Genomic DNA, 25532 nt, shown 5'->3' with positions numbered 1-25532 from the left:
TGAACCACATGTGACAGTGAAGATAAAACTAGCAGCAGACGAAAGTTTATAACAGTAAAAGAGTGTTTATATGCTGGTTTTATACTATAACATGGGTTGTGTCTTCCTCTGCATGAATACTTGTCAAATTTTCCCTTAAATGATTCAAGGTTTATGCCTCCAGCGCTCTCCATTGCAAAGCATGAATGTTCTGACAACTCTAAGAAATTTCTTCTGAACTCACTTGCTTTTATTTATTTTTAGGATTATGCACATCTACGGTAATCCAACATTTATTCTGATCAGTATGCCCTGGAGGTGCTCAGTTAACCAAGTAGTTTGAAATATGTAGACGAGTTTATTCGCTCTGACGGTCACAGGTGAGCCAGATGTATTTCTCTAAGAACCTGCATCTTTCACATTCATGTTTTGACTTGTGATCATAAATAACCAACCAAAGACATAGATTACTTGCTGAACTGCCATCTACAGGTGTGGATGAACCAACCAGTTGTTTAAATACAAATACACTATAGTCACAGGCCAAAGTATGCAGCAAAAACTGAAAAAGGTACTTCATAAATTATCAGGGAGGGTGGTAAAGGCCAAAATAGAAGATTCTGTATTGGTTATTTAAAGATACCAGAGAAACCATGGATACAACTAATGCAAAAAATGAATCCTTTAGATTGTTGGTAATCTAAGACCAAGATGCAGTATTTCTTTAATATACTATACAGTGGTTAAATGGAATTTTTAAGAATTGGCTGTTTTCCAAGATCTTAACTTCTTGAGCATAATAAGATAGAATAAATTGCGGCTATTCGCTGCTTGGATGTACATGCTTATTAGCTCTCTAATTTAGGAGTTTTCTTATTTTGGGTAGACTTCTTAGTTACGAATGAGTCCTGATCTATGTACCATGAGTGACAAAAGTTAAAACAGCATAATTCAAATTAAGAGGGTATTTTTGGACAACTGTCTCTCAGACCTCAAATACTCAGGTAGTTGCCCAACATGCTGCTGAAAACAGTGAAGGCAGACACACTCCAGAGTCAGTAATGGTCAGTCAATGATGGCGGTTTTGTTGGTTAAAGAGGTGTGCAACAGTGCAACACGAATGGTGATTCATTTTTTCCTGCAGGTGGACATTTACTTCTCTTCCTGATTCATATGATCCAAATGGTCAAGTTTGTTTTGGCTTGCCCAGGTAGATTCAACAGCCTTGAATTAACAAAATGGAAAATGCCCCCCAACCTCAATGTCTTGAATTAGGTACGAACACATTGTGGAGCCAATAGGATAGTAATCAGGTTCTTAATTATAATTTAACTATCATTCTTGGGTACTCTCAGTCTTGATGGAACGCGTTCTCTCTTGACAAATTTATTTTCATCACCTAGTCTGGTAGCTAGAACTGTCTGGTACACACAGTCACCTCACCCAACAGATTAGCATGCTGTCAAGGAGCTGCTTTTCAGAACGATAAAACAAAGACTGAATACAAGTCACCCTAAATTCTCTCTAAATGCTTGGCTAAGATTTGCTAAAGTTTGGTGCGATTGTGATGGTGCACAAATTTCATAATATGACACGAGCGACTTACGGGATGGGATGCAACGCAGCACACCTTTCTGGGTCTTGTAGACTTGTTTAGAGCCCTTCCTGAGAAAATGGAATGGCTGATTATCGTAGAACCACCCCACTGATCCCCTACCCTGTCCCCATTAATATCAATGGTGACATACAGTCTGCTGAATTAATGCCACTGTGATTGCCACAGCCACTTAGACCAATGAAGTCAATCACTTGCCCAAGATCGAGCAAGGGTTTATTTGAGGAACTTAGAATGCTTATTTTACTTAATTGAAATTAAAAAATTTCAACTGACAGCAAGACTTGTCCCATTTTTCTCAAATAGTATTTTATTTATGTTTATTGGGCTTGTATAATCAAGCATAAATTGCAAGCAGCAATAAAAATATGGTGGAGATCATACTCAATGTCTAAGATAACCCTACATGCACCCATTTATATGATGGCTTCAATAAGAATTCATCAATTTAAGTCCAACCTTAACATTCAGTCCAAACATACTGTGACTCATCCTCTCGTAATTGGATTGGAACAATTTCTTGGAATCAAGTCCCTTGTCCTGGGCTCTGTGTCAGGGCTTGGTTTGTTCAGATGTGCATCAGATATTGACTTCTCAGTTCCTGATCAAGCCCTTTGTGGATACATTTGAATTACATTGCCAGCAAATTGTTGAGAGTGTTTTCCACTGGAACATCAGGTAGACCAAAAGTTCAACATGGCATTTGTTAATTAGATGATTGGCAGATCCTGGGCTTTTATGTAGAGCTTTACACAGGGAAGGGTGCCCCTTAAGAGGTGACCTTGATGGTGCTATTTAAATAAAAGCATGGATTTTCCAGATTCGATTTTACAGATCTAAATTCTGGATTTGATAAGTTCCCAAGTTGTGTGAATGATACCTGAATGACCAAACACACTATTTCAAACATGAAATATACAGCAATGCACAAGTCATGAGCAGCTAACCAGATAACTATGCAACACCATAATTGCCATTTGGATATGTCACTGCTCGTTATACACACACAATATCTGTTTCACTATCTTTGGGTAACTGTGGCACTCCTAGATATATTCCCTGTTTCCCCAGACTAACTGTAGCACTACTGGTTACAGACCTTGCTGAGTAGATGGCTGTGGTGGCTCAGCATTCAGACTCTGTAGGTAGTTGTGACAGCGCTCCTTGTGCTCCTCCAGTGAACTCTGCTGCTTGTAACTCCGACCACAGTAATTACATTTGTAAGGCTTCCCGACCGTGGGAGAGGAGACTAAAGAAAAACACAAAATTATCAGATAAGCATTAGATTATGCAAGATAATCTACATTACATTGAATTGGACACAATACATAACATTAAAAATGGAAATATACTAGAAATATGAAACAAACCAACAATATCCGAGACAGGTAACATTCCAGGCAGAAGCCCTTCATTTCTAAGCATTTTTTCTTTCCCCTCAGAGCTTCCATCTCACCTTAGGCAAAATATCCAGTCCAGCACAGCAATCTGAATATAGTCGCCCCAAGCCACCACAAGATTCAGCCAAGAAAATCACAAGAATAGGAAGTTGCTGTTTTGTTTTGTCTCGTCCCCCGCCCCATGTTGTCTTTTCACTGGTTAATGATCAGTTTGTCAGAACAATAGGCATTCAATGAAATTGTTAACATCACATGTGGACAATCAATGGTATGTAGTAACACAAAATAACTTGATGTGAAATATTGCATCTCTAAATTAGACTAACTTTGATCACATTGTCTTAAAATTCAAATTATTAAGATTTTGATCTTTAGGGAAGCGTTTTCAATGAATGGAATCAGGCACCCACTGGACTGAACTGCATCATACAACTGAAACAGTTAACGGTGAACTGGAAGGGAGTCTGGAAGCAACAGTAGATTCAGTACTCAAAAAGTCAAAAAGTAAAATGTTGGCTGAATATACAATTCTGCTATTAATTCAGTTGATTGCACATCAGCAAACTTATTTCTTCAGGGAAATCAAGGAGGTTGAGGCAGGATGGCACATCTAATCAAAGTCACAGAGGATATATTCTGGGATTGTGGAGTCACTTCAGTGCTTCTGGCAAATCCAGAGCAGTTTACAAAGGACAAAGTGGTCAAGAATAGTTTCCTTTTTAGGAGAAAGCAGTGATAGCAACCATTTTAAAAGACAGGTAGCAACACGTGGAAAGAGGAAACCATTTTCTAATGGCAGCTAGCATGGGAACTAGGAAGGAAAGTTGGATTGTTAACAGTTTGGTGCCAATACCATAAAAGCAACCAGGACTTATGGTCCAATTAGGCTTGCAGAGACCAATGGGGGACATCATGGCTGGGGGTGGGGGGGAAAACTGAAGAAAACTGCATGATCCGGGACTAGAGCAGGGACATGATTTGACTCCGTAAGTAAGATAGTCAGGTTGAACGTCTAAGATTCGTCAACTCTATTACTCACAAAAACCGTTGATCTTTTTTGAATAAATTAAATTAGTATCACTATCATTTTTAAATGTCACAATTTTAACAAACTTAACCTTTTAGTCACTGAAAGCAGTAATTCATACCAAAAATGAAAAATTAAGTACAAAACCATTTTGGACACAAATGTTATTTAAGGAGATTACCACATGTACACTTGCAGTGGTACTCCGTATAGTTCCAAAGAAATCCCAATCCTCTGTCACAAGCAGTCAAAATGCTTTTGGCCACCAATGTTAGCGGAAACTACTTGTCCTACCTTCGAATACAGGGTCAATTGGTGTAGGAGGTAAACTAAACATAAACGCCTATATTAGAAAGAAACATGTAAGCAGACCATCCATATACAGATGCATTGGAACTACAGCAAGTATGCAATTATTTCTTCTTGCTATTCCCTCTACAATTATGCCGTCTTCAACTTCCTGGATGCTCATGCATCAGTTTGATTGTCAACTATCCAATCAAGAGCACCATAATCACCAAGAATCACGAATGTCTAAAATGGGGATACACTTCCAACCAATTCAGGTGAGCAGCATCACTGGTAGCTGCTAATCTCCATGTTGATATTACTTGGTTACCGTCAACATCAAAAAAAGCTGCCCTACTTATATCACACTCTTTACAAATACTTGTTCAAATTTCCATTGAGAAATCAGGGAATGTTCTCAGTCGCATGGTTGAATGTAGCTGCAGTCTAAAAAGCTAATGATTCGCAGTGTAATATCAGCTCTACCAGATTATTTATTAAAAAAACGTCATGGGGGGGGAAAGAATTGGTGAGCACATCTGCGCTCCTTTGCTTTTGTGCAGTGTGAATACTCTTAGATGGACAATTCCTGTTTCACAGTTAACGTATGCTACACGTAAACTGTGGAACAAATCAGAGAATGTTTCAATAAGGCAAATGCAGGCTGGTGTAGGTTCCATGAAATTTATAATTCAGGCCAATTTCTATAGTATTAAGACCACATTTTAAGCAATCATATAGACAGCTATTTTAAAATTTAAGCCCTGCTAGCTTTTCCCCACCCTTGGGCGATTACAGTATTTGACAGCGGCGGGGGAGGGGGGTGGTGGTAAAAGATGTCAACAACTGAGTTATTCATCCTTCATTGCTTCATTGCAACATTTGTCATTTTCTACACATGGATTCCATCACAACCATTTCAAAGGCAACCATTCAAAATAGAATACATACATGGAATTGCACTATTTTTGGGAAGTGGTCAATCTCTTTTCTTTAAAGACGTTGCATTTCAGAAATTCTTCACTCAACTCCGTATTACATACTGTTTGATCCATTCTCTCAACAAGGGGCCCAAACACTGCACACAAAACAGCGGGTGGGGGGTCTCAGCAAGATTCTATACAGTTCAAGCAAGATAGCTTTAGTCCTGAAATCAAATCTGCTTGCAATGAAGGCCAACATACCATTTTTCCCTTTGTGATTGCTTGATGCAGCTGCATGTTGGCTTTGTGGCCTTTTTAAACAGTGAAATGTTTTAACGTGGATTCTGAAACAGGTATTTTTTTTTTTAAAAATTGCTTTACTTGTATTTTGTTTTGACACCATAACACTCTTACCACTCTTACCTCTGAAAATATGTCTGCAAAATGTTAATTTCTTACCATAAGACACAGGAGTGGAAGTAAGGCCATTCGGCCCATCAAGTCCACTCCCCGCCATTTAAATCATGGCTGATGGGCATTTCAACTCCACTTCCCTGCACTCTCCCCGTAGCCCTTGATTCCTTCGGAGATCAAGAATTTGTCGATCTCTGCCTTGAAGGCATCCAACGTCCCCAGCCTCCACTGCACTCCGTGGCAATGAATTCCACAAGCCCACCACTCTCTGGCTGAAGAAATGTCATCCATTTCAGTTTTAAATTTACCCCCTCTAATTCTAAGGCTGTGCCAACGGGTCCTAGTCTCCCCACCTAACGGAAACAACTTCCTAGCGTCCACCACTTCTAAGCCATACATTATCTTGTAAGTTTCTATTAGATCTCCCCTCAACCTTCTAAACTCTAATGAGTACAATCCCAGGATCCTTAGCCGTTCATCATACGTTAAACTGACCATTCCAGGGATCATCCGTGTGAATCTCCGCTGGACACGCTCCAGGGCTAGTATGTCCTTCCTGAGGTGTGGGGCCCAAAATTGGACACAGTATTCTAAATGGGGCCTAACTAGAGCTTGAGAAAGCCTCAGAAGCACATCACTGCTTTTACATTCCAACCCTCTTGAGATAAATGACAACATTACAGTGCCAGTGACCTGTTTTGATTCCACCCTTGGGTAACTGTCCGTGTGGAGTTTGTACATTCTCCCTGTGTCTGTTTGGGTTTCTACCAGGTGCTCCGGTTTCTTCCCACAGTCCAAAAATATGCAGGCAAAGTGGATGAGGCATGGTAAATGCAGTTATGGGGCAAGGATGGAGGGGCCAGTCTTGGACACGATGCACTTCGAAGGGTCCGTGTAGACTTAATCAGCTGAATACATTTTGCATTGTAGGGATTCTTTGATTTTTAGATGTTAAAAGCATCAAAAAGTATACAGGAAAGTGGGAATATGATATCGAGATGTAAGATCAGCCATGATCTTATTGAATGGTGGACTTGGCTTGAAGGGCTGATTGGCCTATTCCTGCTTCTAGTTTCCATGTTCTTCTGTGACTGAATGAGGCTGATAGCGGTACTAGAAGGCATGAGCTTTAGGGTGGATGTGCAAATTGACTATCGCACTGTGGTAAAAAAACACTTTCAATGGGGCTTGATAAACGCAACGTAGTATAGTCAGTGAGATTGACTCTATTCTGTGCAGCAAAGAGAGAGAGTCTGTAACTGTGGAACCCATTGCCACAGAAGACTGCGAAGGCTAAGTCATTGAGTGTATTTAAGACAGAGATAAATAGGTTTGTGGACTAGTAAGTGCATCAGGGGTTACGGGGAGAAGGCAGGAGAATGGGCTTCAGAAGTATGTCAGCCCTGCTTGAATGACAGAGCAGACTCAGTGTGCAGAATGGCCTAATTCTGCTCATAGATCTTACGGTCTTATTTGCACCGATGGGAAAAGACTTTGCAGTGGGAGGTGGAGAATCCAGTCATTGGAGGCAGGACAAAAAAGGAGTTTCTGAATAGTTGTAATGAGGAATTTGGCACCATGAAGCAGAGCCTTCAATGTCATAATCTCTGGATGCATAATGTGTTGGGCAGAAAGGCTTATTTCCATGCAGTGTGCCACCAAGATTCTAACTCCAGACAAACATATCCATCTTCTTTGTGCTCAATCTGACTCCTACGAGCAGGGAGCTTTCCCCCCATTCCCGTTAAAACCAGTTTTACTCGGTTCCCTGGATACCGCATTTGGTCAAATGTGGCCTTGATGTCAAGAACAATCACTCTCGCCCTCACTCCCTCACCTCTTTTGTCCATGTTTGAACCAGGGCATCAATGAGGCCAGGAGCTGGTTGGCCCTGGTGGAAACCCAACTGAGTGTTAGTGAGTAGGTAATGCCTTTATTTCCACCTACCGTAGTCCCAATCATGCAACTATTCAATTGCTACCCCTGCCAAGCGCTGGAAGCTTCCCCAGAGTTACCCAGACAGAAAATTTGTTTCAGGAAGACGAGGACCTGTCAAATTTCACGTGGATGTGCTGTTGCACATGTGCAAAGCGTGATTAAAGGGAGTCAGCATGGTTTTGTGAGGGGCGGGTCATGCCTTACAAATCTTATTGAGTTCTTTGAGGAGGTCATGAGACAGGTTGACGAGGGTTGAGCAGTGGACGTGGTGTACATGAACTTCAGCAAGGCATTTGATAAGGTTCCCCACAGCAGGCTCATTCATAAAGTCAGGAGGTATGGAAATCAGGGTGATTTGGCTGTCTGGATTCAGAATTGGTTGGCTGACAGGAGGCAGAGAGTGGTTGTAGATGGTAAATATTCTGCCTGGAGGTCAGTGCTGAGTGGTGACCCGCTGGGCTCTGTTCTTGGGCCTCTGCTCTTTGTAGTTTTTATAAATGACTTGGATGTGGAGGTTGAGGGGTGGGTTAGTACGTTTGCTGATGACACAAAGGTTGGCGGTGCCGTTGATAGTATCGAGGGCTATTGCAGGCTTCAGCAAGACTTTGACAGTATGCAGAGCTGGGCTGAGAAATGGCAGATGGAGTTCAAGCTGGATAAATGCGAAGTGATGCATTTTGGAAGGTCAAATTTAAATGCTGAATATAGGATTAAAGGCAGATTCTCGGCAGTGCGGAGGAACAGCGGGATCTTGGTGTTCAAGTGCATAGCTCCCTCAAAGATGCCACACAAGTGGATAAGGTTGTTAAGAAATCAGATGGCGTTTTGGTTTTCATTAACAGCGGGATCGAGTTTAAGAGCCGCGAGGTTATGCTGCAGCTCTACAAAACCCTGGTGAGACCACACTGGAATACTGTGTCCAGTTCCGGTTGCCCTTTTATAGGAAAGATGTGGAGGCTTTGGAGAGGGTGCAAAGGAGGTTTACCAGGTTGAGGAGGTTGACTGAGCTCTGACTTTTCTCTCTGGAGAGGAGGAGGAAGAGAGGTGACCTGATCGAGGTGTACAAGGTAATGAGAGGCATGGATAGAGTCGATAGCCAGAGACTTGTCCCCAGGGCAGGAATGACTGCCACGAGGGGTCATAGTTCTAAGGTGTTAGGAGGCAGGTACAAAGGAGATGTCAGAGGGAGGTTCTTCACCCAGAGAGTTGAGTGTGCATGGAATACTTTGCCAGTGGTAGTCGTGGAAGCAGAGCCATTAGTGACATTTAAGCGACTGCTGGACATGCACATGGACAGCAGTGAATTGAGGGGAATGTAAGTTACGTTAGGTTATTTTTGGATTGGGATTATTCCACGGCACAACATCGTGGGCCGAAGGGCCTGTACTGTGCTATACTTTTCTATGTTCTATGTTCTATTACATTCACTTTCTTAATCACCGACTCTACCTGCAAGTTAACCATTAGAGAATCCTGGACCAAAACTCCCAGATCCCTTTGCACTTCTGATTTGCGAATTTTCTCACCGTTTAGAAAATAGTCCATGCCTGTATTATTTTTTCCAAAGTGCAAAACCTCACATCTACTCACATTGAATTTCATCAGCCATTTCCCGGACCACTCTCCTAAACTGTCTAATTCTTTCTGCAGCTTCCCCACCTCCTCAGTACTACCTGCTGTCCACCTATCTTCGTATCATCGGCAAACTTCGTCAGAATGCCCCCGGTCCCTTCATCCAGATCATTAATATATAAGGTGATCAGCTGTGGCCCCAACACTGAACCCTGCGGGACACCACTCGTCACTGGTTGCCATTCCGAAAAAGAGCCTTTTATCCCAACTCTCTGCCTTCTGTCAGACAGCCAATCCTCAATCCAGGCCAGTAGCTCACCTCGAACACCATGGGCCCTCACCTTGCTCAGCAGCCTCCCATGAGGCACCGTATCAAAGGCCTTTTGGAAGTCTAGATAGATAACATCTACTGGGTTTCCCTGGTCTAACATACTTGTTACCTCTTCAAAGAATTCTAACAGGTTTGTCAGGCACAACCTTCCCTTACTAAACCATGCTGACTTGTTTTAATCTGACCCTGCACTTCCAGGAATTTAGAAATCTCATCCTTGACAACGGATTCTAGAATTTTACCAACAACTGAGGTTAGGCTAATCGGCCTATAATTTTCCATCTTTTGCCTTGATCCTTTCTAAAGCAAGGTGGTTACAACAGCAATTTTACAATCATCTGGGTCTTTCTCTGACTCCAGTGACTTTTGAAAGAACACAACCAAAGCCTCTGCTATTTGCTCAGCCACCTCCCTCAGAACTATAGGATGTAGCCCATTGGGGCCAGGAGATTTATCAATTTTTAGACCTTTTAGCTTTTCTAGCACTTTCTCTTTTGTAATGCCTACCATACTCAATTTCTTGCTGTCTTCCAAGTGATCAAAGAAGATTTAATAGCATTTTTACTTCAACCCAGAAGGCAGACATTTTAATGAAGTGCACCAGGTGTGCTGCAGAAATTTTAGCTGGAAAAAGTTCCTTTCATCTTCAGCTGCTGAGACCCAACCTCGAATTCCCACTCTAAACCCCTCTTTCAACCCTCGAGTCACACCTTAAATCCCAACTTTTTAACAAATCTTTTGGTCATCTGTCATGGCCTCATGTGGTGTGGTGTCAACATTTGCTTTATACTGCTCCTGTGAAACAATTTTGGGATATTTTGCTGCAGTAAAAGCACCATGTAAATACAAGTTGTTGTTATCATCTGACATTAACAAATTAGCTATTTAGTTTCCAATGCCCTCGATTGCCATTTCAAGTTCTCTTCCACCATTCACTCTTCAGGCAGCTGGACCTGCGAAATGGGCCAGTCTATTGTGACTGAAAAGAAGTAGGTGTTGTCCATTCAGCCCATCAATGCCTAGACATTGGTTTTAGCAGACTGGCACTATTTTGTCACTGGAATTCTACAAAATCAAGACATGTTGCACTTTTCTTAAAAAAAAACAGGATTTTACATCCAAGATAACAAGGTGTAGAGCTGGATGAACACAGCAGGCCAAGCAGCAGAGGAGCAGGAAGACTGATGTTTCAGACTGTGACCCTTCTTCAGAAGTGGGGGGTGGGGAGAAAGGGGGTTCTGAAATAAATAGGGAGAGAGAGAAGTTGGATAGAAGAGAAGATAGGTGGAGAGGAGACAGACCAGTCAAAGAGGCGGAGATGAAGCCAGTAAAGGTGAGTGTAGGTGGTGAGTTAGGGAGGAGATAGGCCAGACAGGGGAGGGGGGGGGGGAAAGAGAGAGAGAGAGAGAGATAGAGAGAGAGAGAGAGAGAGAGAGAGAGAGATAGAGAGAGAGAGAGATAGAGAGAGAGAGAGAGAGAGAGAGAGAGAGAGAGAAAGAGAGAGAGAAAGAGAGAGAGATAGAGAGAGAGAGAGAGAGAGAGAGAGAGAGAGAGAGAGAGAGAGAGAGAGAGAGAGAGAGAGAGAGAGAGAGAGAGAGAGAGAGAGAGAAAAAGAGAAATGAGGTCAGTAGGGGTTAGGGGTGGGGCTTCAGGTGGGATGAGGAGATAGATGGGAGGAAAGACAGGTTAGGGAGGCAGGGACAAGCTGAGCTGGTTTTGGGATGCGGTCAGGGAAGAAGAGATTTTGAAGCTTGTGAAGTCCACATTGATACCATTGGGCTGCAGGGTTCCCAAGTGGAATAGGTTGCAGGAACAGCAACTCATTCGGATGGCATCGTTGTGGCACTGCAGGAGGCCCAGGATGGACATGTCGTCTGAGGAATGGGAGGGGGAGTTGTAATAGTTTGCGGCTGGGAGGTGCAGTTGTTTAGTGCGAAGACTTTACATGCAGTAAAACAACTTGAAACATTAAAATTATAAAACTTCTAACACAATGTCCAAGAAATCACCCTCCTGATGAATTAATCCAAATCAGTAACATCCAAACAAAACAGAAAGATACTAAGTTTGATTCCTAGGCTGGGGTAAATTAGTGAATCTCAGCCATCTTTTAATAGTCTATGAAGTATATGAGAAGAAGGCTGTGAGTTTAAACTTTTAGTACACCAGAGGGATTAGACAGCGTAGTGAATTAGACACTGGCCTCTGGATGTGAATGTAATTTTGACACGCAGGATGACTACATTGTCTTCTGGGCTGGTAATCCTACAAGCGTTTGGACATTTTCAACATAAGTGCTAGAAAACATGATCTGCTTAAAATAAAGCGTTCAAACCTGGAATGTCTAATCAGTAAGGGGGAGAACAGCCACCAGCTAGATATCAACCCTTTCAGAGATTTTATTACACACCATTGGAGCAAATGGGACTTGAACTCAGGCCTCTAGGCTCAGAGGGAGGGGCACTATCACAGCACCACAAGGTCCTTGGGCAGGCTCTGGACGTTGTGATAACCCCTAAAAGGGCCCAAGGGGAAAATCGCTAATTAATCCCCTCATGGAGCTCAGACAGTAAGAGTTCTGTGGTACCTTGGAAACAGGTAATGGCCTGCCCAGTTAGAACTCATCGCCTGACAAAGCAGACCGTGTGTCCGGGATATATAATACTTCCAGATATATTAAAAGAAAGCAGACGCAATCCTGCTTTCCTTACCCCTCCTTCACTTTTGATGTTTTGCTTTGCCCATTAACAGGCTTTGCATGTAAATCTCCAATTGGCTGCATGGGTGGTGTTTTGCTGGTGGTGGTTAACAGTTTTTTAAAAAAGTCATACTGATTTGGTGGTAGAAAGAAAAAACCACAGTTGTGTTCAAGAACATTTCTTGATACTGAAAAAACCTTGGGTTAAAGTCCCACCTGCTCCAGAGGTATGTAATAACAACTGTGAGCAGATCGATCAGAATATAAAGCAGACCCAGGATCTCTTGTGGTACATTGGTAGTATCCCTACTTCTGGTCCAGGAGGCCTGGGTTCAAGTCTCGCGTACTCCACAGGTTTGTATTGACATTTTTGAACAGGTTGATTAGGAAAATAAAGGTGGGGGGGGTGGGAAGAGAAGAATGCACATCCAAGGATGGGTCTGCAGAACTCTGTCATGGACTGGGACTAGCCTTTTTACACCACTAGTAGTGGCTCTACTTTGGTGTTCAACAATGAACAATGTTCCTTTCCAAGATAACAAAGTGTGGAGCTGGATGAACACAGCAGGCCAAGCAGCATCTCAGGAGCACAAAAGCTTTTATGGTCCTAAGATGCTGCTTGGCCTGCTGTGTTCATCCAGCTCCACACTTTGTTATCTTGGATTCTCCAGTATCTGCAGTTCCCATTATCTCTGATCCAATGTTCCTTTCCAGTTGGGTTTCCAGAGTGATTACACGTATTAATCTACAAAAGCAAAACTCTGCAGATGTTTGGAAACTGAAATAAAAATAAATATGCTGGGTATTATAGTTGCTAAATTTGTAGATGACACAAAGTTAGGTAGGAAAGTGAGTTGTGAAGATGACATAAGGAGGCTACAAAGGAATCGGTTAAGTTAGTGAGCAAACATGTGGTAAATGGAGTACAATGTTGAAATTGTCCATTTTGGAACAAGAAGAAAAGGTGCTGCATATTATCTAAGAGATTGCACAGGTGCAAGATGCAGAAGGATCTGGGGGCCCTTGTGCGTGAATTACAAAAGGCTAGTATGCAGGCACAGTAAGTAAAGCTAATACAGTGTCAACATTTATCAACAGGGGGACTAAATACAATAGTAGGGAAGCTATGCTTCAATTATAGAGGACTTTGTTGAAAACACACCTGGAGTACTGTGTACAGTACTGATCTCCTTATTTAAGGAATGATGTAGATCCATTGGAAGCAGTTCAGAGATTTCCTAGACTAATACCAGGAATAGGGGTAGGGGTGTTGCCTTACAAGGAAAAGTTGGACAGGCTTGGCTTGCACCTGTTGGAGTTTAAACGAGCAAGGGATGACTTAATTGAAACATTAAAGATCCAGAGGGGTCTGGACAGGGTGGATTTCGATAGGATGTTTCCTGTTGTGGGAGACTCTCAAAGTAGGGGTCACTGTTTAAAAACAGGGGGTTGTCCATTTAAGATGGGAGTAAGGTGAGTTTTTTTTTCCTCTCAGAGGGTCATGAGTCTTTAAACTCTCTTCCTCAAAAGGCAGTGGAAGCAGAGTCTTTAAATATTTTAAGGCAGATGTAGATAGGTTCTTGATAAGCAAAGAGATCAAAAGGTTATCAGTGGTAGGTGGAAAAATCAGATCAGGAATGAATTTACAGAATAGAGAAGCAGCCTTAAAGAGGCAGAGTGGCCTACTGCTGCTCGTGATTCATATTGTAGTATGTCATCAGAAGGCCCAACAATATCTATGAAGAAATGGTTGACATTTTAGATCGATGTCCACTTGTCAAAGTAAAACACCAATGTTAAAAGTTAACGATTTCACCCTCCATAGATGCTACCTGAACTAATGAGCATTTCCAGCATTTTCTTTTTTTTAAGTTCAGAATCCTGGTTGTTGAGAAATGCCACACAATGACAGAAAACATTTGGAAGAATTGCCTAACTCTAGGTTTCCTACCCTGAAAGTCTGGAAGTGAGATGAAACTGAACTTTTCCTTTGTGCTTTGCTCACAAAGACCTCTCAGTGATGAATGGAGAGATAAATAGTGATATAATAGAGCACAGAACATAGAACATTACAGCACAGTACAGGCCCTTCGGCCCTCGATGTTGTGCCGACCTGTCATACCAATCTGAAGCCCATCTAACCTACACTATTCCATGTACGTCCGTATGCTTATCCAATGACGACTTAAATGTACCTAAAGTTGGCGAATCTACTACCGTTGCAGGCAAGGCGTTCCATACCCTTACTACTCTGAGTAAAGCAACTACCTCTGACATCTGTCCTATATCTTTCACCCCTCAATTTAAAGTTATGCCCCCTCGTGCTCGCCGTCTCCATCCTAGGAAAAAGGCTCTCCCTATCCACCCTATCTAACCCTCTGATTATTTTATAGGTTTCAATTAAGTCACCTCTCAACCTTCTTCTCTCTAATGAAAACAGCCTCAAGTCCCTTTCCTGGTAAGACCTTCCCTCCAGACCGGGCAACATCCTAGTAAATCTCCTCTGCACCCTTTCCAAAGCTTCCACATCCTTCTTATAATGCCGTGACCAGAACTGTACGCAATACTCCAAGTGCGGCCGCACCAGAGTTTTGTACAGCTTCACCATAATCTCTTGGTTCCAGAACTCGATCCCTCTATTAATAAAAGCTAAAACACTGTATGCCTTCTTAACAACCCTGTCAACCTGGGTGGCAACTTTCAAGGATCTGTGTACACGGACACCGAGATCTCTCTGTTCATCTACACTGCTAAGAATCTTACCATTAGCCCTGTACTTTGCATTCCTACCGAAGTGCATCACCTCACACTTGTCTGCATTAAACTCCATTTGCCACCTCTCAGCCCAGCTCTGCAGCTTATCTATGTCTCTCTGCAACCTACAGCATCCTTCGTCACTATCCACAATGCCACCGACCTTAGTGTCGTCTGCAAATTTACTAACCCATCCTTCTACGCTCTCATCCAGGTCATTTATAAAAATGACAAACAGCAGTGGACCCAACACCGAGCCTTGCGGTACACCACTAGTAACTGGACTCCAGGATGAACATTTCCCATCAACTACCACCCTCTGTCTTCTTTCAGCAAGCCAATTTCCGATCCAAACTGCTATATCTCCCACAATTCCATTCCTCCACATTTTGCACAATAGCCTACTGTGGGGAACCTTATCGAACGCCTTGCTGAAATCCATATACACCACATAAACTGGTTTACTGTCATCTACCTGTTTGGTCACCTTCTCAAAGAACTCAATAAGGTTTGTGAGGCACAACCTTCCCTTCACAAAACCGTGCTGACTATCCCTAATCAATTTATTCTTTTCTAGATGATTATAAATCCTATCTCTTCTAACCTTTTCCAACACTTTACCAACAACTGAGGTAAGGCTCACTGGTCTATAATTACTTGGGTTGTCTCTACTCCCCTTCTTCAACAGGGGAACCACATTTTCCAGTTGTCTGGCACTATTCCTGTAGACAATGACGAGTTAAAGATCAATGCCAAAGGCTCGGCAATCTCTTCCCTGGCTTCCCAGAGGATCCTAGGATAAATCCCATCCGGCCCAGGGGACTTATCTATCTTCCTACTCTGTAGGATTTCTAATACCTCTTCCTTGTGAACCTCAATCCCACCTAGTGTAGTAGCCTGTATCTCAGTATTCTCCTCGACAACATGTCGTTTTCTAGAGTGAATACTGTCGAAAAATATTCATTTAGTGCTTCCCCTATCTCTTCTGACTCCACAACTTACCACTACTATCCTTGGATTGGCCCTAATCTTACTTTCGTCATTCTTTTATTCCTTAAATACCTATAGAAAGCGTTAGGGTTTACCCTGATCCTATCCGCCAACAACTTCTCATGTCTCCTCCTGGCTCTTCTGAGCTCTCTCTTTAGGTCCTTCCTGGCTACCTCGTAGCCCTCAAGCGCCTTAACTGAGCCTTCACATCTCATCCCAACATAAGCCGCCTTCTTCCTCTTGACCAGAGATTCCACTTCCTTTGTGAACCACGGCTCCTGCGCTCTACAGCTTCCTCCCTGCCTGACAGGTACATCCTTATCTAGGACACACAGGAGCTTTTCCTTGAATAGGCTCCACATTTCTACTGTGCCATCCCCTGCAGTTTCCTTCCCCATCCTATGCTCCCTAAATCTTGCCTAATCTCATCGTAATTGTCTTTCCCCCAGCAATAACTCTTGTCCAGTGGTATACACCTATCCCTTTCCATCATTAAAGTAAACATAACAGAATTGTGATCACTATCACCAAAGTGCTCACGTACTTCCAAATCTAACACCTGTCCAGGCTCGTTACCCAGTATGAAATCTAATATGGCTTCGCCCCTTCTTGGCCTATCTACATACTGGGTCAGGAAGCCCTCCTGCACACACTGGACAAAAACTGACCCATTTATAGTACTCAAACTATAGTGTTCCCAGTCAATATTTGGAAAGTTGAAGTCCCCCATGACAACTACCCTGTGTCTCTCACTCCTATTGAGAATCATCTTTGCTATCCTTTCCTCTACATCTCTGGAACTATTCGGAGGCCTGTAGAAAACTCCCAACAGGGTGACCTGTCCTTTCCTGTTTCTAACCTCAGCCCATACCACCTGAGTTGACGAGTCCCCAAACATCCTTTCTGCAACTGTAATACTGTCCTTGACCAACAATGCCACACCTCCCCCCCCCCACTTTTACCAACTTCTCTGTTCTTACTGAAACATCTAAATCCCGGAACCTGCAACAACCATTCCTGTCCCTGCTCTATCCATGTCTCCGAAATGGCCACAACAGTGAAGTCCCAGGTACCAACCCATGCTGCAAATAAAAAGAAAGAAAATTAAAAGAAAACTATCTTCAGTGTTACCAGTGTTCATCAATAATACTGTTAGCTATTCAGAAATCGATTTGAAGTGCAATCCTCGACACAATGGCTCTAAGTACTAAAGTGATAAAGTCTTCTGTAAAACAGAATATTGTGTGATACTCAATGTGTGTGTTCCTCCCTCCCTCAAGATTGGCCAACTTGAAATATTGCCAGGCTGCTGAATAAGATAGAAAGTATAGGATACATGAACAGAAGATGACATATGCATGAAGTAAGGCTACTCTAACAATCACAAATAGTTCTTTGTGTGTCTCAGATCCAAAGCTGAAAGCAGAAAACTTTTAGAAAGTGAAGCAAATGTAAATGAAAATGAGCCATTGGAAACACTCTGCAGATGGCTTTGGCTATTATACTTTCATGACTTTGGTGACTGTAGAGAGCAAAGGAAAAAAAAAGTCTTCCTCTTAAAAATTGCTGATAAAGATTGCTCTTTTAAACAAAAAGGAATGCCGATTGCTTTTCAGACTCCCTAAATACACTGAAGCAATCTCACTTATGGAGAACGTATATAATGGAATTTTGCTTCTGCTGAATTGTTTGAAATTCTACTGAACACTGTCACATGAATTCTGACATATTGCTCCCAAAGATCTCAACTTTTCAAACATCCCTTTTTAAGTGGTACAAAAATGTTGAGGACCAATGAATCAGGTTGCAACTATTATACTCTTTAAAGTAATGCCCAATTCAAAGCACATTGATTGTTTAATAGGAGCACAGTAGGTTTTAATCACTTTGAAATCAAAATGATAAATCATTGTCCAAAGCATTGTAGCTGCATTAACCATAATGTCCAAGAATGATCTGACGTGTACTATCAAATGACTCTTTATAATCATCCCCACGTTGGACTGTTATTAGTCGTTGTTCTGATCAGAATTTCTTAAGATTACAACTAAATACCACCAAACTATGGCATAAAACATTTTGCGCATCATGTAGTTTTCCCATTTTGGGAGTAGAGTTTATTTATACTGAAGGATCATATGGCTCTTCTTAATAAGTACAGTGTATCATAAATACTTCAACTAAAATAATTTTTTTTAAAACTTCTGTTCAGGTCTTTCATAAAATACATTATTGTAGTAATGCAACAAGGCAGAGTGAGCCCGCACAGTTGTTTCAGAGATTACCTCAATACTGAAACAGGTCATTTGGTCCATTGGGTTTGTACCAGTGTTTTCTTGCTATTGGTATAAATTAAAAATGGTGTTCCCATGTGAATACTACAATGCGATTTAGGTTAATGTTGTTTGAAGGAGCTCTGCCTTCCTCCATGCCAAATTACTAGAAGATTCAGTCTCTCCAGAGTTTGTTAAACTGTATTATTATGGCAGTGGGAGCACAATTGGACTTTTTCACTAGTGAAAGGCCGGCGGGGGGAGGACAGCCTCAGTCTTTAAAATCGCTGATTACTATCCAGTAACCCCCATTGAAAAAGTGCATTACCTGTGACATTGCTGTACTCAGATAATCTGATAAAACTCACTGTCCCAATTCACAAGGAAAAAAACTAGTTGAACAAGATACCCAAGGGATGCCATGTTGCATGAATATTCACAGAATGATTCACTATCTTCAGGAAAGTGAGGGTGGAAGAAAGGGAACAACTTGTTATGTCTTGAAATGAACACTTGAAAAGTACTGTAATAATTTCAAATTTGTGACCTTAAACTATTAACTCCCATAAGCCACAAATCACTCAACTAAAAGGGTGAACAAGAGATGCTGACAATACGTTTTGAGTTGACATAACTCATAGTTCCTATTGAATTAATAACAAAAAAATTCCATTGTTGATTAGAACATAACTTACATCCTTGCAATCACAATCACAGCTGGACAGTAATCCAAAATTGATAATAGAGTCCTCATGAATTTTCAGCAACTTTAGACAACATAATTTTTGGAGCATTTTTGTGCTGTGAAATTGATATTACAGTCAGGCAATGGGCGATAGTCAGACAAATGGCACTGCACAAAAATTGCTGAAAGTAGGATGTAGTTTACATAAGAAAACAAAAATTACATTAGTTAAGGTTTTGTGGTTAGAAACTCACTTTTGCAACATCTGCAGGACATCAATGTTTTTCCCCTGATTACCAAACTCTCTTTTCTGGTACAGTATTTCTTCCCCTGTAGGAAAAATAGCTCTATATTTTAGGTTAGCCATGTGAAAAATTTGTTTATCTAACAGAGGAAAAAAATCAATTGTTCTGTTTGCACATTACATCATCACTGGAAATAGTGTGACAATACTATGGCTTCAAGAAGCATATTTTATCCTTTTTCTGAAAAGGAGAGAAGTTGAGACAGAGGTACCGAACGGTCTGTTCCGAGCCAAAGAAGTAAACATCTTGTGAGGCCTTGGGGTTTTCTTTTGAAGTTTGAATGATAGAAGCAGTATGAATGGGTAGAGTCAATTTCCCAGAGTCAGGGTTTTAGTTTAGCTTTTGAAGATGGTTATAGAAGTTGTCTCTCTCTGTGTTACATGTAAAAGCTTGGGTTCTCCTGCTGCTGCCAGAACTGCATAGGAGACAATCTATTTTACTGACTTTGCCTTTACCAAGAGTGTGTTTATGGGATGTTACTATATTGGAACAGTTGACGTTTAACAGTTAACTAATTTATTATTCTGTATGTTTTCCAATAGAATTAAAAAGTTATATCAATACTTCTTTCTTTGGTTTGTATTTTAAACAATGGATAAGGATAAAGTGTGGTCGCACTACTTGGCTTTAAGAAAAACAACCAAATTACATCTTGAATACAGCATCTGGAAAGTCTACCAGCAAGGTTGGAAAGTTAGGGTCTATGCTATCTCCTTGATGTGTCTGCAGGGGGTTGGTTTAGTAAATAACAAATTGGGACCTCTTCTGGGATCAAACTAATTCCAGGTTTTGCTTAGGATTATTAGATTCAAAAGTGTTGGTTTTTTTTGTGGGGTGTTGCACTCGGTTGGTTTGAACAGGGTGTGTCTTGTGTAATAATGGCACTTTCAGTCGCTGACTTTCCTGTGGGTGGAAGATGACACTTCGGGTGTTTCACAGAAAGTGAGCAAGAGAAAACGTTTGAAATTGGCAAGCAAGCTGAAGTTCGAGTCGCTACTGTCTGTGAGGAAAAAGGGAGATAATTGTGGCAATCAGTCTACATTTAGAACTGCTAGGATTACAATCAGAATCATTGGAAATTGCTAAACTTCTATTGCAAATGAAGCAGTTTGATTTAGAGGCAATGTGAAATGAAACAGTTTGAATTACGATTAAATGCTGAGGAAAAAAAACAAAGGAAGCTCCTAGCAGAAGAGACGGAGAGTGAGATTTTTTTGAACTTTGGAAGTTAAAATGAAGGAGGAAAGTCAACTTAAAATGGCAAGGATAGAACATAAAAGTAGTAATGGGGACAGTGATGAACAGCAAACCCATTAAAGGCTTCAGCGATAATAGGAACTGCAGATGCTGGAGGATCTGAGACATTTTCTGAAGGAGGGTCTAGGCTCGAAACGTCAGCTTTCTTGCTCCTCGGATGCTGCTCAGCCTGCTGCGTTCATCCAGCTCTACACCTTATTATCCCATTAAAGGCTTAGTGTGGTTCTGTTTAAATACATCCAGAGTTTGAGGAGAAGGATGTAGAAACCTTTTTCATCTCATTTCATTTCATTTCAGAAAGTGGCTAAACAAATGAAATGACCGGCAACCATATCAGTATTGTTGATTCAAACAAAATTGGTAGGAGAACTAGTGAGGTACTTGCATCAATATCAGAGGAGATATCTGGGCAGTACGAGGAGGTTTTAAAAAAAAGCCATCTTAAGTGTGTATAAGCCAGTACCAGAAGCCTGAAGACAGCGTTTTAGGAATCTAAGGAAGGAACCTGGTCAAACATGCATAAGAGTTTGTTTGACCCTTTCAAAGTAACTTTGATAGGTGGATAAGGGCACTGAAAATAGATCAGACATATAACACTCTTAGAAAGACTGTCATTTCGGAGAAGTTCAGAAATCCACTTCCTGAAGGAGTGGGAACTCATGTGGAAAAGCAGAGACTTAAAACTGCAGAATTAACAGCTGAAATGACCAATGATTATGAATTAGCTCATAAATCATAGTTTGACTTCCAACATCAATTTCAATCCGAGGGAGAAAAATTGGGGAAAACAGAAATCCTCAGGTGGTAAAGGAAAAAGGTGATCGCATTGAAAACAGTGAAGACAGTTTACTACATGTCAAAAAGGAGGGAGAAAGAGAAGTAAAAAACCTCAGATATTTTCACTGTCGTAAGTGTTGGTGGTTTAAGAAAAACACTGGGAAAACTGTTGTGGTAAGACAAGACAAGCCACTGGGGCTAATTAGAGTTGTAAAGGAGATCGCAGTGGAAGCTAAAGACCTGCAAAAGAATGTCAGCCTGGTCAGGGGTTGGTTAATTAGAAAGTAACAGATCTCAAAGAATTTACTTGTGCAGATAAGGTTTACTCATATACCAGGAGGAGTTGGTAAAGAAATTAAAATTTTGAGAGATACTGGAGAAAGTCAGTCAATCTTTGATGGGGAGAGATAAAGGAGATATGTACTTTGGAAGGAGTATTGCCAGAAAAGGTGGTAATAAGTGAAATTCATGGTGAGAAGAGTAGTGTCCATTATATACAGTGAGGTTGCAGAGTCCAGTGAAAGTGGTGGTAGCAGTAATAGAGAAATTCTCTGTACTGGAGACATAGTTTATCCTTGGTAATGATGTAGCTGGATCATAGGTGGGAGTGATGCTTACTGTGATTGAAAAGCCAATGGAAAATCAGGCAACTGATGTTACGGGAAGTATATTCTGGGATTTTTCCTGTCTGTGGTAACAAGGTCACAAAGCTACAAATTGAAACAGGTGGAGAAATCAAAGAACAAAGATAAGAAGGCTGAAATTCAATTATCAGAAATTATGTTAGATCAAAAGGTTGAGGAAAAAAAAGGTGGAGGATAAAGTGAATATTTTTAGTTCAAAGAGGTTAGTTGAATTACAACAGAAAGATGAAAAATAAAGCAGTTGTATGAAAAAGTACACAAAGAAGAATCTGAATGTATTCCAGAATGTTACTACCTTAAAAATAATGTTTTGATGAGGAAACAGAGACCATCTCATATTCAGGTAGATGAGAAATAGGCAGACGTTCATCTAGTTGTATGACTGGTGGGTTATAGAAAACTGGTGCTGCAGGTACAGCATGAATTACCAGTGGAAGGTCATTTGGGAGTAAGGAAAACTCAAACCAAAAATACAAAAACATGTTCATTGGCCTGGACTCCGTAAGAATGTGGATGGATTTTGCCAGACATGTCAACATATTAGGTAATCGGAAAACCTCAGGCAGCAACAAAACCAGCACCTTTAATACCCATTCCCACACTAGAGGATCAGCATTTAAAAGTACAACAGCATGTGATGAAACAGGAAACAAACAAAATCAAAAATTTGTAATTTTGCTAGAGGAGATGATGAAGTGTTAGTGTTACTTCCCGTGGTAGGTGAACCTTTAAAAGCAAGGTTTAGTGGGCCTTATCAAATCAAAAGGAAATGGAGTGAGGTGAATTATTTGATAAGAACACCAGATAGAAGTAAAACTCACAGACTGTGTAATGTGAATGTGCCCATACATTATTTTGATAGGAAAGGAAAGTGTAAGGAGAATGTTGTACTTGTTACAACTCAGAGCAAAGAGTGAAATCCAGATAAATTATTGAGTTACCTTCCACAGGACCTGAATCACTTACATAACTCTCCATGTGATTTGTAATAAGAATAAGCTGGGAAGTACTAACATGATTACACACGATGTAGAAATAGAATATGCTGTGCCAATTAAGCACCATCCTTATAGTCTCAACCCTCTAAAGGTGGCACAGGTTCAAGAAGAGATTGAATGCAACTCAAACATGATATAATCGCAGTCAGTTGCAGAAAATTGAACCAGATGGTACCCAACATTTGTGTTGATTACCACAAAGTCAATGAAATTTCGACTCTGATTTGTATCCTATTCCACAGCAGGAGTATAGTATTGAGAAGCTCAGACAAACAACTCAAATTTCGAGGCTGGACTTACTCAAAGGGTATTAACAGATACCTTTATCCAAGACAGTAAAAGAAATTTTAGCTTACAAGACACCGAATGGACTTGAGCAGTTTAAAAGTTATGCCATTTCGTATGAAAAATGCATCAGCTACATTTCAAAAACAAACCAATAAAGTCATTTTTGGATTACCCAATTGTGTCGTGTACATTGACGATCCGGTGATTTTTAGTTACACATGGAAAGAGTATTTGCAGCATCTGTTACAATTGCTCAATCAACTTCAGAAGGCAGGCTTGGTGACAAACTTGGTTAAAAGTGAGTTCGCAAAAACTCAAGTCATGTTCCGAGGTCTTATCATTGGAAATGATGGACAAATTGGCCCCAGGGGATGTGAAAACAAAGGCTATTGGGAGTTTCTCATACAAGTCGTTAAGACCATAAGACATAGGAGTAGAAGGCCATTCGGCCCATCAAGTCCACTCTGCCATTTAAATCATGGCTGATGGGCATTTCAACTCCACTTCCCTGCACTCTCCCCGCAGCCCTTGATTCCTTCTGAGATCAAGAATTTGTCGATCTCTGCCTTGAAGGCATCCAACGTCCCGGCCTCCACTGCGCTCCGTGGCAATGAATTCCACAAGCCCACTACTCTCTGGCTGAAGAAATGTCGTCTCATTTCAGTTTTAAATTTACCCCCTCTAATTCTAAGGCTGTGCCCACGGGTCCTAGTCTCCCCACCTAATGGAAACAACTTCATAGCGTCCACCCCTTCTAAGCCATACATTATCTTGTAAGTTTCTATTAGATCTCCCCTCAACCTTCTAAACTCTAATGAGTACAATCCCAGGATCCTTAGCCGTTCATCATATGTTAAACCGACCATTCCAGGGATCATCTGTGAGAATCTCCGCTGGACACGCTCCAGGGCTAGTATGTCCTTCCTGAGGTGTAGGGCCCAAAACCCCAAATGTTATAACACATGTTTCGTTCATGTGAATTGGCTGTAACCTGCCTGATGAATAGTGGACACTGTTTGGATAACGTGAACTTTCTGCTGTACAGGTATCGTGATTCCCCATAATGCGATTTTCTATGGAGATTTCCGACAGCACGATTTTCTATAGCACAAGGTCACACAAGAATGCGACTATTGCATTATAGGGGGAATAGCTGTAACATTGAAGAGGGAAGTACTAGGATTCCTAGGATTGCGTGCTTTTCATCGAAAATTCATATCAAATTTTAGGAGGGTGGTTACTCCACTGATTTCACTTCATCAAGGCAGAAAATTTCACTGGGTGAAGGAATGTCAGAAGGCATTTGAGAACATGAAAACTGCGTTAACCACACTTAATTACGCAAAGCCATTCAAGGCAGCTATTAATGAGAGTGATGTGGGGGTCAGTGCTGGAGTCTTGCAATAAGATGACAAGAAGCTAGAAAGACCTATTGGGTATTTTTCCAGGAAGGTGAAAACTCATCAGAAATTGAGGAGACTACCTTGAGCTTGGTGTTGGTGTTGTGATATTTCATTATTTATGCTGCCAGTAGTGTGTCAGAGACAATTGTCTATACTGGCCATAATGCTTTAAATATTTTTGGAAAAATTTAAAGATAAAAACAGACTGTTTAGATGGTGTTTATTGTTGCAGCCATTTAATTTGAAAATTATACATGTGGCAGGATGAGAAAACATAATTGCCGACATGTTGTCATAAACTTTGATGAAGAAAGACAGAGGTGTTTGGTGGCAAATGAAATAGATTGAAATGGACTGAGTAGCAAATGTTTGCACGCTACGAGTCAACGTAACATATTTATTATAATATACAAATAGCAAGCTAGAGAGAACTTGGAGAAAAAAACGTTTGTATCTTGAATATTCTTCATATTACAGAGGTGGTGGTGCTGGATGTCTTAAAAACATGAAAGGTGGAAGAATCCACAGGACCCAATAACATGTATCCCAGAACTTCGTGGAAAGCCTAGGGAAGAGATTGCTGGATCTCTTGCTGAGATATTTGTAACATCAATAGCCATGGATGAGGTGCCAAAGACGAGGGTGGCTAATGTGGTGTAATTATTTAAGAAAGGCTGTAAGGAAAAGCCTGGGATTGGTGAGCCTGACGTCAGTGATGGAAAATATTGTCTATATAAACTTCAGCAAGGCGTTTGACAAAGTTCCACATGACAGACTGGTTAACAAGCTTAGATCGCATGGAATCTAGGGAGAGCTAGCCAACTGGATACAAATTTGGCTTGAAGGTTGGAGGCAGACGGTGGTGGTGGAGGGCTGCTCTTTGGGACTGGAGGCCTGTGACCAGGGGTGTGCCACAAGGACTGGTGCTGGTTTCACAGCCTTTTGTCATTTGCGAATACAGGAAGAATGGTTA

The 25532-nt window shown here is 41.2% G+C and overlaps 1 protein-coding gene across 7 annotated transcripts in view; it reads right to left on the bottom strand.

The window, feature by feature from the left end:
- ikzf4 (IKAROS family zinc finger 4) overlaps nucleotides 1–25532 on the bottom strand; it is a 187109-nt gene that overhangs the window by 24248 nt on the left and 137329 nt on the right. For all 7 annotated transcript variants that reach the window (XR_007246696.2, XR_007246694.2, XR_007246695.2 and 4 more), the window contains one exon: nucleotides 2694–2843. Coding sequence is in view for 4 of the 7 variants with exons in the window: in XM_059643389.1 (XP_059499372.1) it covers nucleotides 2694–2843 (150 nt within the window). In the remaining 3 variants the exon portion in view is untranslated. The remainder of the gene's footprint in view (nucleotides 1–2693; nucleotides 2844–25532) is intronic.

The sequence above is a fragment of the Stegostoma tigrinum genome, chromosome X (assembly GCF_030684315.1).
Source record: "Stegostoma tigrinum isolate sSteTig4 chromosome X, sSteTig4.hap1, whole genome shotgun sequence".
Lineage (NCBI taxonomy): Eukaryota > Metazoa > Chordata > Chondrichthyes > Orectolobiformes > Stegostomatidae > Stegostoma > Stegostoma tigrinum.
The sequence above is the reverse complement of the archived record's forward strand: the minus strand, read 5'-3'. Positions and strand labels throughout refer to the sequence as shown.